At 51.7% G+C, this 12,022-nt stretch overlaps 1 protein-coding gene across 1 annotated transcript; it reads right to left on the bottom strand.

Annotated features, from left to right (window-relative positions):
* Positions 1–221: 221 nt before the first annotated feature.
* CUNH16orf54 (chromosome unknown C16orf54 homolog) lies at positions 222–3,742 on the bottom strand. The gene is made up of 2 exons (XM_032155847.2): positions 3,655–3,742; positions 222–2,698 (listed from the first exon to the last, which is right to left on the bottom strand). Exon 2 carries the CDS (start codon positions 2,696–2,698, stop codon positions 2,024–2,026), a length of 675 nt encoding a protein of 224 aa, XP_032011738.1. The 5' UTR covers positions 3,655–3,742; the 3' UTR covers positions 222–2,023.
* Between the last annotated feature and the right edge of the window lie 8,280 nt (positions 3,743–12,022).

Genomic DNA, 12,022 nt, shown 5'->3' with positions numbered 1-12,022 from the left:
CCAGGCGTGGTGGCAGGTGCCTGTAATCCCAGCTACTCAGGAAGCTGAGGCAGGAGAATCACTTGAACCTGGGAGGCGGAGGTTGCAGTGAGCAGAGATCAGGCCATCGCACTGCAGCCTGGGCAACAGAGTGAGACTCCGTCTCAAAAACAACAACAAAAACAAAGAGCAGAGTTTTAGGTCAATGCTTCCAACAGGGAATAGAATTTAGATCTTAACACTTTTGTTTACATTGTATTTATTTTCATGTTTTACCTTCTATTGATGGCAAATGAGACTGGTTTTCCATTTACAGAAGTGATACAAAAGATTCCTGTTGCAATAATTTTATTAAGTGAATAATGAGCCAATTTAAAGAAAATATAAAGCAGATAATAGTACAGGTGGTAAACTAATATGGCAAAATTACTAATATTCAAGGCTGAAGTTTGGCCGGGCATGGTGGCTCATGGCTCTAATCCCAACACTCTGGGAGGTGGGGATGAGTGGCTCTCTTGAGCCCAGGAATTCAAGACCAGCCTGGGCAACATAGCAAGACCCTGTCTCTAAAAAAACAAAAAAGCCAGGTGTGGTGGTACATGCCTGTAGTTACACCTACTGGGGAGACTGAGGTGGGAGGATCACTTAAGCCCAGGAGTTCAAGGCTGCAGTGAGCTGAGATTGTGCCACTGTACTCCAGCCTGGGCAACAGAGTGAGACCCTGTTTCAAAACAAAAAAAAAAGTGGCGAGGTGCAGTGCTCATGCCTGTAATCCTAGCATTTTGGGAGGCTAAGGCTGCTGGATCACTTGAGCCCAGGAGTTGGAAACCTGCCCAGGCAGTATGGTGAGACCCTGTCTCTACAAAAAAATACAAAAATTAGCTGGGCGTGGTGGTATGCACCTGTAGTCCCAGCTATTCTAGAGGTTGAGGTGGGAGGATCGCTTGAGCCTAGGAGTTCGAGGCTGCAGTGAGTTGAGATTGTGCCACTGCACTCCAGCCTGGGTGACAGAGTTGAGATTCTGTCTCAAAAAAAAAAAAAAAAGAAAAAGAAATTTGAAAAATTAGACCCCCAGGGAAATGGAAACTACATCTGCTGCTCACCCACCTGCCTCTCCTAAAGGGGAGATCGGGTACTTGGGGTCCCATTTCTGTGGGGCGGAGCATGATAAGTAAGCCTAGCTTGTGGCAAATCTGTCTCTCTGGACACTCCAGCAAGCTGGAAGGGCCGATGATCAGAGGGCACAGTTTGGGAGCTGCCCTGCTCTGGGACAACGCTCCTCTCCACATTGGATGAAACTCAGTTCTCCCTGGCCATGGCCTTCCTCACCATGGAGTGGTGAGGGTCCAAGGCCGAGGTGTGTGCAGATGGAGGAGAATGGGCAGAGGAGCCTGTGGGTTTTCTCTGACTCCAGGTCCCCACTCCAGCAAGACAGCGCCGCTCCAGCTTGGCCCAGCAAGTTCCTCCTTGCAGTTTGGGGGTCAAAGCCGCAATTCATTTGAAACAAAATGCTCCTCTGCCTGGTCTGGTCCTCTCTTTGTGTATTTTCCTAGAGGACCTCACAGTGGGTGAGTGGCCAAGGAGAACAGGATTTGTGGCTCTGGGAAACTGGATTCCTGTCATCTCCTGCCAGCTGTCACCGCCACACCGAGGCTGTTCAGCACCATGGGACCCTTTCTCTTTGGTATTGGCGGCTTTGGTAAACACTGAAAGAAGGTGGAGGTGGCTGGTCGATGCCATTTCCTGACTATCTGGTACCTTGGGTTCTTCATCGGGATGCGATCTTGAAGGCTTCTGGCCTGGCGTTGGCTCCACCCCCAGGTCTCTGAGCCACAACCTAGGTAGCTGAGCAGAGGCACTGCTGGGCTTCCCCTAGTCCACACAGCCTGGCTACCACCCAGACCCAGGCAGGGGGACTCCAGGTGGAAGGGGCCTGGGATGGGCAGCTTCCCTGGGGCAGTCTCAATCCTAATGCTGGATCCTGGGGTCCCCGGTCCCACTGAGGCAAGGCCTTCCTCGGGGGTCTCTGGGGAACCCTGGGGATTCAGAACCCCACACTGGTCCGGCCTTCGCGCTTCCAGAAAGCTGAGATCTGCTCCAAGGTGACCCGTGGCTGGAGGCCCCACTCAGGATCCGGGCTCCCTGGCCGCTGCCTCCTGGCCTGGGGGCTCCCAAACTGGACGCTGGCCTCTGGCCTCTGCTCGGGTTCAGCCCAGCTCACCAGGCCTGTGGTGGGGGGCCTCCCCTCCCAGGGCTGGGGCCCCCAGAAGGTGCTCCGGGCTGGGACCTCTGGTAGGGGCTGGGGGCCCAAGGAGCTGGGAGCAGAATTTGGGGCTGAGGGGGCAGGTGGGGCGGTTGCTCGGGCCTCCAAAGCGCCCACCTGGGTGGGAGGCTCAGGGGCCCGGTCTGTCAGCAGGGGGACCGCAGAGCCATACCACTCCTCAGAGCGCTCTCGGGGGGTGCCCATGGGCTCAATCCACAGCTCTCCTCCTGGGCGCCACACCAGGGTGGGTGCACGGTGGCTGGGGTCTGGGTGGAGACTGTGGCGGAACAGGCGTTCAGCCAACACAGCGGTGGTGAGGATGAAAAGCGCAGCCAGGGTGGCCAGGACCAGCATGATGGGGATGCAGGGCCCACAGGGCAGTGAGGGCCATGGGGCTGTCTCCCATGCGGGGGACCCCTCCACACGCCCAGAGGGCGGCTCTGGAGTCAACGGCATCTGAGAGACACAGGGGTGAGAAGAGGAAGTAAATGAGGCAGAGGGGGCACAACCAAGATGAGAGAGAGGCATCAGGTGTCCAGGAAAGCCTGGGAGAGGGGCTGGGCACAGGGGCTCATGCCTGGAATCCCAGCACTTTGAGAGGTTGAGGCGGGAGGATCGCTTGAGCCCAGGAGTTCAAGACCAGCCTGGACACACAGTGAAACCTCATCTCTATAAATAATTTAAAAACTAGCTGGGCATGGTGGCTCACACCTGTAATCCCAGCTACACAGGAAGCTGAGGTGGGAGGATTACTTGAGCCCAAGGAGTTCAAGGCTGCAGTGAGCCCCGATTGTGCCACTGTCCTCCAGCCTGGACAACAGAGCAAGACCCTTTCTCATAAAAGAAAAAGAACATTCTGGAGAGACAGAGAAGCAAGGGGGACCAGAAAGGGTAAGCGTGAGCCAGGTGGGGTGGGAGGACAGACAGCCTACCTCGGCGCACAGCCAGACCCTCCTGCCCGGCTCTCCAGGCCTTTCCAGAAGCCCCATTTCCCTTCCAGACCCCAGGGTGCCTCAGAAAAGAAAGGTCTCAAGGGCTTCTTTCCTCCCCACTCGGCCCCCTCAAGTCTTGCTCAGACCTAGAGAGGAAGTGGTGGGTGAAGAAATGAGAACCTCCCCTCCCACTGGCTCCCTTGCGTGTGTCTCCCCCACCGCCTCCCGCCAGCACCTCCACTGGCCCCTTGAGGCTCCTTCGCCCCTCACCATTCTCCTCGGACTTGATCTTGCTCTCATAGGCTCCGTAGAATCTGCTGCCGGGCCGGGCCAGGCCTCTGGAGGCGCCTCTGCACCCCTCCCGGGCTCCCCAGCTTTGCCCAGGCTCTGGCCTGTCTCTATCTCTCTTGTTTGTCCCTGCACACCTCTCTGTCCCCCACATCCTCCATCTGCAGGGGCCTCCTGCACCCCTCAACTCACCTTGGGTCAGTCCCTGGGCTCCTCTCCCTCCTAGAGCCACTCTTCCTGGTGCCAGACTAAGAGGTGCAGGTTGGAGGGTGCAGGGCGGTCCGCCTTTCAGACGTAGAGGCCCGGACTCGGATGAGGGCGGAAGGGAAGGCACCGCCTGTTGCTGGGCAACTGTGCCCCAACTCGCCTGCCCCCGGGGAGTGTTTGTTTCCAAAGCAACCCAAGGGGATGTGGTCACTGCGGTGAGGAGGCTTTTCCTGGGGTAAGGTGGGGCTGGAACGGGCAATGGCTCTGTTGAACTTAGTGTCACCCCATAGCCAGGCCCTGGGCCCCAGAACATTCACCCAAAAGCTGAGAAAGAGGACGCAAGGGCCAGGCACAGTGGCTCACCCCTGTAATCCCAGCATTTTGGGAGGTCAAGGTGGGCAGGTCACCTGAGGTCAGGAGTTCAAGACCAGCCTGCCAAAGTGGCGAAACCCCATTTCTACTGAAAAATACAAAAATTAGCTGGGCATGGTGACGGGCACTTGTAATCTCAGCTGCTCGGGAGGCTGAGGCAGGAAGAATCGCTTGAAACTGGGACTTGGAGGTTGCAGTGAGCTGAGATCCAGACCCCAGGGTGCCTCATCCTGCCTTGTCTTATCCATGGTGCCTCCCCAGATCTGCTCCTGCCATCCAGCCCCCACAGGCACCCCCTGCTTGGCCAGCTTGCTTCACACTTTTTTTTTTTTCTGGTAGAGATGGGCTCTTGCTATGTTGCCCAGGCTGGTCTCAAGCTCCTGGCCTCAAGAGATCCTCCTGCCTCAGCCTCCCAAAGTGCTGGGATTACGGGTGTGAGCTACCACACTGGCCCCTGCCTCATACTTTTAATTAACGTAAGTCTCTCTCTCTTCAGACCACTTAGCCCCCATTTTGGTTGGAAAATATCAGTGAGGTGAGGCTTGGGTAACAAAAATGTCAAGCCTCTGAGAGGAGTCCAGGGTATAAAAACAGGCGTGGGCCTGTTTCCAAAACCCTGACCATCCTCATGTCTGTCCCTCTTTCCTGCTGCTGAGGGTGGGAGGAGCCTGGAACAGAGTGTGACGAGATGTCATCAGGCTCTGGAGTCCAGGAGACTTTCTGAGATTCTCTAGTTTGACTCATCAACAGATGACAAGAGTAAGACCTAAAGAAAGGAGATGACATGACCAAAGTCACAAGACCAATGTATGTGTGGGCGAGCATGTAGCAAACAGGGTGGTGGAAGAACAGATAGAAATCCCTGGGCTGGGCGAGGTGGCTCATGCCTGTAATCCCAGCACTTTGGGAGACTGAGGTGGGGGGATCACCAGAGGTCAGGAGTTTGAGACAAGCCTGGCCAACATGGCAAAACCCCGTTTCTACTAAAAATACAAAAATTAGCCGGGCATGGTGCTGCACGCCTGTAATCCCAGCTACTCAGGAGGCTGAGGCAGGAGAATCACTTGAACCTGGTGCAGTGGAGCTGAGATCGTGCCATTCCACTCCAGCCTGGGCAACAGAGTGAGACTCTGTCTCTAAATAAATAAAGGAATGAAAAGACAGTCTCAGTCAGACTGCCCCGTCCTGGTGGTTTTGAGCCCTGGTGGGAGGAGGTGGAGATGGAGAGTCCGGGGGAAACCGCCTTTGCAAAATTAGGACTGAGACAGTGAAAGAGATCTAACTTAACCGACTCCACCTTGCTTCTAATCTCCAAGCTGTCTTTGTTTATTCCTGGGTGTAGGCTGAACTAACTTTGGGAGAAACTTAGTTTGTAGTTTATAGTTTAAACAAAGACAGTAACAGCCCTTTCCCAAAGCAGACCTTCTTGCCTGGGGACTAGACTAACATTAGCCATAGGATTAGAAATTATGGTTTAGGAGTCATGCAGCTGGAGGCTACAAGATTCTGACCCTCCCTAAACTGCTCCTAAGATCAATGCTTGAGATATTTTGCAGACCCTGCACTTGATGGATCAGCTGGCACCACCCAGATCAATAAACTGGCTCATCTGATCTTGTGACCCCCCCACCCAGAACTGACGCTGCAAGAAGACAGCTCTGACTCCTGATGATTTCATCTCTGACCAATCTGCACTCCCAGATCCCAGCACTTTGGGAGGACCAGACTGGCAGATCACAAGGTCAGGATGAGAGTTGACAGTGTGCTGGCAGCCCTCGCTCACTCTGGGTGCTCCTTGCCTTGGTACCGACTATCACCATGCTTAAGGAGCCCTTCAGCCTGCCACTGCACTGTGGGAGCCCCTCTCTGGGCTGGCCGAGGCCGGAGCCCTCTCCCTCTGCTTGCCTGAGGTGTGGAGGGAGAGGCGCAGGCGGGAACTGTGGCTGCGCGTGGTGCTCGCGGGCCAGCGTGAGTTCTGGGTAGGCCTGGGCTCGGTGGGCCCTGCACTCGGAGAGGCCAGCTGGCGCCACTGGCCCCAGGCAGTGAGGGGCTTAGCACCCGGGCCAGCAGCTGCTGAGGGCGTGCCCGGTCCCCCAGCAGTGCCGGCCGGCAGGTGCGCTCGAATTCTCGCCGGGCCTCAGCTGCCTCCCCGAGCGGCAGGGCTCGGGACCTGCAGCCTGACATGCCCGAGCCTTCCTGTGCGGTGGGCTCCTGCACTGCCCCCTGCTCTGCGGCGCCTGGTCCCATCAACTGCCCAAGGGCTGAGGAGTGCAGGCGCAGGACTGGTGGGCAGCTCTGCCTGCAGCCCAGGTGTGGGATCTACTAGGTGAAGCCAGCTGGGCTCTTGAGTCTAGCCAGCACTTAGAGAACCTTTATGCCTAGCTAAGGGATTGTAAATACACCAATCAGCACTCTGTGTCTAGCTCAAGGTTTGTAAACACACCAATCAGCACGCTGTCAGAATGGACCAATCAGCTCTCTATAAAACAGACCAGTCGGCTCTCTGTAAAATGGACCAATCAGCAGGATGTGGGTGGGGCCAAATAAGGCAATAAAAGCAGGCTGCCAGAGCCAGCAGTGGCAACTCCGGCTACCCTTCCCCACTGGAAGCTTTGTTCTTTTGATCTTTGCAGTAAATCTTGCTGCTCCTCACTCTGGGTCTGCACTGCCTTTGTGAACTGTAACACCATGAAGGTCTGCAGCTTCACGCCTGAGGCCAGCGAGACCATGAACCCACCAGAAGGAAGAAACTCTGAACACGTCCAAACATCAGAAGGAACAAATTCCGGACATGCCACCTTTAAGAACTGTAACACTCACCGTGAGGGTCTGCAGCTTCATTCTTGAAGTCAGTGAGACCAAGAACCCACAAATTCTGGACACAAGGAGATCGAGACCATCCTGGCTAACATGGTGAAACCGCGTCTCTACTAAAAATACAAAAAATTTATTACGCGTGTTGGTGGACGCCTGTAGTCCCAGCTAGTCCCAGCTACTCGGGAGGCTGAGGCAGGAGAATGGCATGAACCCAGGAGGCGGAGCTTGCAGTGAGCCGAGATTGCACCACTGCACTCGAGCCTGGGTGACAGAGCAAGACTCCGTCTTAAAAAAAAAAACAAAAAACCTCTATTTCCCAAATGCTCAGGGAGACTGATTTGAGTAATAATAAAATTCCTGGCTGGGCACAGTGGCTCACATCTGTAATCCCAGCAATTTGGGAGGCCAAGGCGGGTGGATCACCTGAGGTTGGGAGTTTGAGACCAGCCTCACCAACATGGAGAAAACACTGTCTCTACTAAAAATACAAAATTAGCTGGGTGTGGTGGCACGTGCCTGTAATCCCAGCTACTCAGGAGGCTGAGGCAGGAGAATCACTTAAAGCCTGGAGGCGGAGGTTGCAGTGAACCAAGGTGGCACCGTTGCACTCCAGCCTGGGCAAAAAGAGCAAAACTGTCAAAAAAAAAAAAAAAAACCTCCGGTCTCCTGCACAGCCGGCTCTGTGTGAATTACTCTTTCTCTATTGCAATTCAGCTGTCTTGATGAATCGGCTATGTGTAGGCAGTGGGCAAGGTGAACCCCTTCAGCAGTTACATGGGGAAGCTAAGGCTCAGGACACTCGCAGAAACCTGAGGAGGCTAGAATTTTACCAGATTACAAGCCTTAAAATCAAACGTGAACTTAATGCCAGCGAACAACACGCTTAAAAATAACTAAGATGTTCTTTCTGGCTGTTCTAGAGGTCAATATAGAAAAATGATAGTAACTTTGATGTTATTTTATGTTATGTGTTTCTTTTTTTCTTTTGAGACGGAGTCTGTCTCTGTTGCCCAGGCTGGAGTGCGGTGACGCAATCTTGGCTCACTGCAACCTCCGCCTCCCGGGTGCAAGATTCTTCTGCTTTGGCCATCCAAGTAGCTGGGATTACAGGTGTGCACCACCGTGCCTGGCAGTTATGTGTATTTCCCTACGATCAAACAATGATTTATTGTAAAAAAAAATCAAAATAAACAAAACCTGAAAACTTGTATGTTCTCTTTTAATTAATCTTTCTTTTTAAACAAACTTTTAGAAGAGTTACCATTATTAAAAACTGGAAAGATCAGACATGGTTTTTTCTTACTAAGATATCAGTGGCTGTTTTGATTCTTTTATCACTTAAAAGTTTAGGCCCTACACAATGGTTCATGCCTGTAATCCCAGCACTTTGGGAGGCCAAGACAGGTGGATCACCTGAGGTCAGGAGTTTGAGGCCAGCCTGACCAACATGGTGAAACCCTGTCTCTACTAAAAATACCAAAAAACGCTGGGCAAGGTGACTCACGCCTGTAATTCCAGCACTTTGGGAGGCCAAAGCGGGCGGATCATGAGGTCAGGAGTTCGACACCAACCTGGCCAACATGGTGAAACCCTGTCTCTACTAGAAATACAAAAATTAGCTGGGTTTGGTGGCGGGTGCCTGTAGTCCCAGCTACTTGAGAGGCTGAGGCAGGAGAATAGCTTGAACCCGGGAGGTGGAGGTTGTAGTGAGCCGGGATCATGCCACTGACCTCCAGCCTGGGTGACAGGGCAAGACTCCGTCTGGGGGAAAAAAAAAAAATTAGCCAGGTGTGGTGACACACGCCTGTAATCCCAGCTACTCAGAAGGCTGAGGCAGGAGAATCACTTGAACCCAGGAGGCAAAGGTTGCAGTAAGCCGTGATCATGCCACTGTACTCCAGCCTGGGCAACAGAGCGAGACTCTGTCTCAAAAAAAAAAAAAAATGTTTAAGGCCAGGTAAGGTGGCTCATGTTTGTAATCCCACAATTTTGGGAGGCTGAAGCAGGAGGATTGCTTGAGGGCAAGAGTTTGAGACCAGCCTGGGTAACATAGCAAGACTCCCATTTCTACAAAAAATCAAAAAGTTAGCCAGGCATGATGGCATGTGCTTGTAGTCTCAGCTACTTGGGAGGCTGAGAGGGGAGGATCAGTTGAGCTCAGGAGTTCAAGGCTGCAGTGAGCTATGAGTGTACCACTACACTCCAGCCTGGGAAACAAAGCAAAACACTGTCTCAACAACAAAAAAGACCAAGTATATTTAGTCATTCTATAAAATTTAAGAAGCCAGCCAAAAACATTTATGTTCAGCAATTTGTTTCAGTTATTTCTTCTTACTTGGAAATAATACACACATCTAATGAATAATAGTTAATTTCGTAGAACATAATAGAAGATTTAAAATTACATGAAAAATTTATTTATAATAAATTATCCATTACATACTTTATTTTTAACAGTTTCCCTAGATTATTTATGAAAACTGAGATATTAGGCAAGGATAGTCATTATTTCAAGTTACTTCCCTGTTAATCATTTTTATAGCCTGTGACAATCAGGTATTCACCTAAGTAAGAAGCTTAAACATATGAGTAATTTCTTGATAACTCAGGAGATACAAATTTTTTTTTTTTTTTTGGAGGTGGAATCTCACTCTGTCTCCTAGGCTGGAGTGCAGTAGTGTAGTCTCGGCTCACTGCAACCTCCGCCTCCGGGTTCAAGCGATTCTCCTGCCTCAGCCTCCTGAGTAGCTGGGACTACAGGCGCCCGCCACCACACCCGGCTAATTTTTGTATTTTTAGTAGAGACGGGGTTTCACTATGTTGTCCAGGCTGGTCTCGAACTCCTGACCTCAGGTGATCCACCCACGTTGGCCTCCCAAAGTGCTGGGATTACTGAGCCACCATGCCAGGCTGATACAGATGTTTTTACTAAATGAAAAATATTAAATTAGTGTTACTTATCAAAAATTACACAGGCTGGGCGTGGTGGCTCAGATCTGTAATCATAATAATCACACTTTTTCTCTTTCTTTTTTCTTTTTTTTATGAGACGGAGTCTCGCCCTGTTGCCCAGGCTGGAGGGCAATGGCACGATCTCAGCTCACTGCAACCTCCGCCTCCCAGGTTCAAGTGATTCTCCTGCATCAGCCTCCCAAGTGGCTGGGATTACAGGCATGCACCACCACGCCCGGCTATTATTATTTTTTTTTTTAATCTTTAGATGGAGTTTCACCATGTTGGCTAGGCTGGTCTCAAACTCCTGACCTCATGATCCATCCGCCTCAGCCTTTCAAAGTGCTAGTATTACAGGCGTGAGCCACCGTGCCTGGCAACACTTTTACTTTTTTCTTTTTTTTTTTTGAGACGGAGTCTCACTCTGTCACCCAGGCTGGAGTGCAGTGGCATGATCTCAGCTCACTGCAACCTGCGCCTCCCAGGTTCAAGCAATTCTCCTGCCTCAACCTCCCGAGTAGCTAGGATTACAGGCATGTGCCACCACGCCTGGCTAATTATTGTATTTTTAGTAGAGATGGGGTTTCACTATGTTGGTCTCAAACTCCTGACCTGGTGATCCACCCGCCTCAGCTCCCAAAGTGCTGGGATTACAGGTGTGAGCCACCACGCCCTGTGTCACTTTTTCTTTTAATTAATTTAAAAAAATTTGTTTTTAGACAGAGTCTCACTCTGTCGCCCAGGCTGGAGGGCAGTGGCTTGATCTCAGCTCACTGCAATCTCCGCCTCCTGGGTTCAAATGATTCTCCTGCCTCAGCCTCCTGAGTAGCTGTGATTACAGGTGCACACCACCACGCCTGGCTAATTTTTTTTTTTTTTGAGATGGAGTCTTGCTCTGTTGCCCAGGCTGGAGTGCAATGGCATGGTCTCGGTTCACTACAACCTCTGCCTTCTAGGTCCAAGTGATTCTCCTGCTTCAGCCTCCCGAGTAGCTGGGATTACAGGCGCCCACCACCATGCCCAGCTAATTTTTGTATTTTTGGTAGAGATGGAGTTTTGCCATGTTGGTCAGGCTGCTTTCCAACTCCTGACCTCAGGTGATCTGCCCGCCTTGGCCTCCCAAAGTGCTGAGATTACAGGTGTGAGCCACCGCGCCCGGCCATTTTAATTTAAATAGAGATGGGGTCTCACTATGTTCCCCAGGCTGGTCTCAAACTCCTGGCCTGGAGCAGACCTCCCACCTCGGTGTCCTGAAGTTCTGGGATTATAGGCATAAGCTACCATACCTAGCCTAATCTAAACACTTTGGGAGGCAGGAGGATTGCTTGAAGATGGTAGTTCAAGACTAGCCTGGGCAACACAGTGAGACTCCATCTCTACCAAAAAAAAAAAAAATTAGCTGGGCATGGTTCCATGTGCCTGTAGTCCTAGCTACTCAAGAGGCTGGAGGCAACTCACTTGAGCCCAGGAGTTCGAGGTTACAATGAGTTATATCATGCTACCTGGACAGCAGAGCAAGACCCTGTCTCTAACAACAACAAAAAATTATACAAACACAGATCATTTTGTTTAAAACTGGATTTATAGTCTTTTTTTTTCTTTTTTATTATTAATTTTTTTGGCACACAAAACAATAAACATTTTCTAAAAATACATACAAACAAAAAGATGCATATCAAATATATTAGGAAGGTTGCACATAGGAAGATGGGGAATAGAAATGGGGGGTGGGAATTAAAGAAAATAAATGAGAGAGGGACTTTGTATGGATCAATGATAATAACTCAATCCTCTATTTGACAAAGAAGAAGGAGAAGGAAGAGGAAGAAAAAGCAAGTGGGATAAAAGATCAGAAAGGGAGGAAAATAGAAAAAATTAGAGTATGACTCCAGGATAGACCGCTCCCCACATCCCAGACGGGGCGGCCGGGCAGAGGCACTCCTCACTTCCCAGACCGGGCGGCCGGGCAGAAACGCTCCTCACTTCCTAGATGGGGTGGCGGCCGGCCAGAGGCGCTCCTCACTTCTTCCCAGACGGGGCGGCTGGGCAGAGGCGCTCCTCACATCCCAGATGGGGTGGCCAGGCAGAAGTGCTCCTCACTTCCCAGAGGGAGCGGCCAGGCAGAGGCGCTCCTCACATCCCAGACGGGGCGGCCAGGCAGAGGCGCTCCTCACTTCTTCCCAGACGGGGCGGCCGGGCAGAGGCGCTCCTC

The sequence above is a fragment of the Hylobates moloch genome, unplaced genomic scaffold (assembly GCF_009828535.3).
Source record: "Hylobates moloch isolate HMO894 unplaced genomic scaffold, HMol_V3 SCAFFOLD_6, whole genome shotgun sequence".
Taxonomy (NCBI): domain Eukaryota; kingdom Metazoa; phylum Chordata; class Mammalia; order Primates; family Hylobatidae; genus Hylobates; species Hylobates moloch.
This window is presented reverse-complemented; position numbering and strand designations above follow the sequence as displayed.

Excerpts from the sequence above, each read along its gene's own strand:
- CUNH16orf54 (XM_032155847.2), bottom strand. The coding sequence starts at position 2,698 with ATGCCGTTGACTCCAGAGCCGCCCTCTGGGCGTGTGGAGGGGTCCCCC.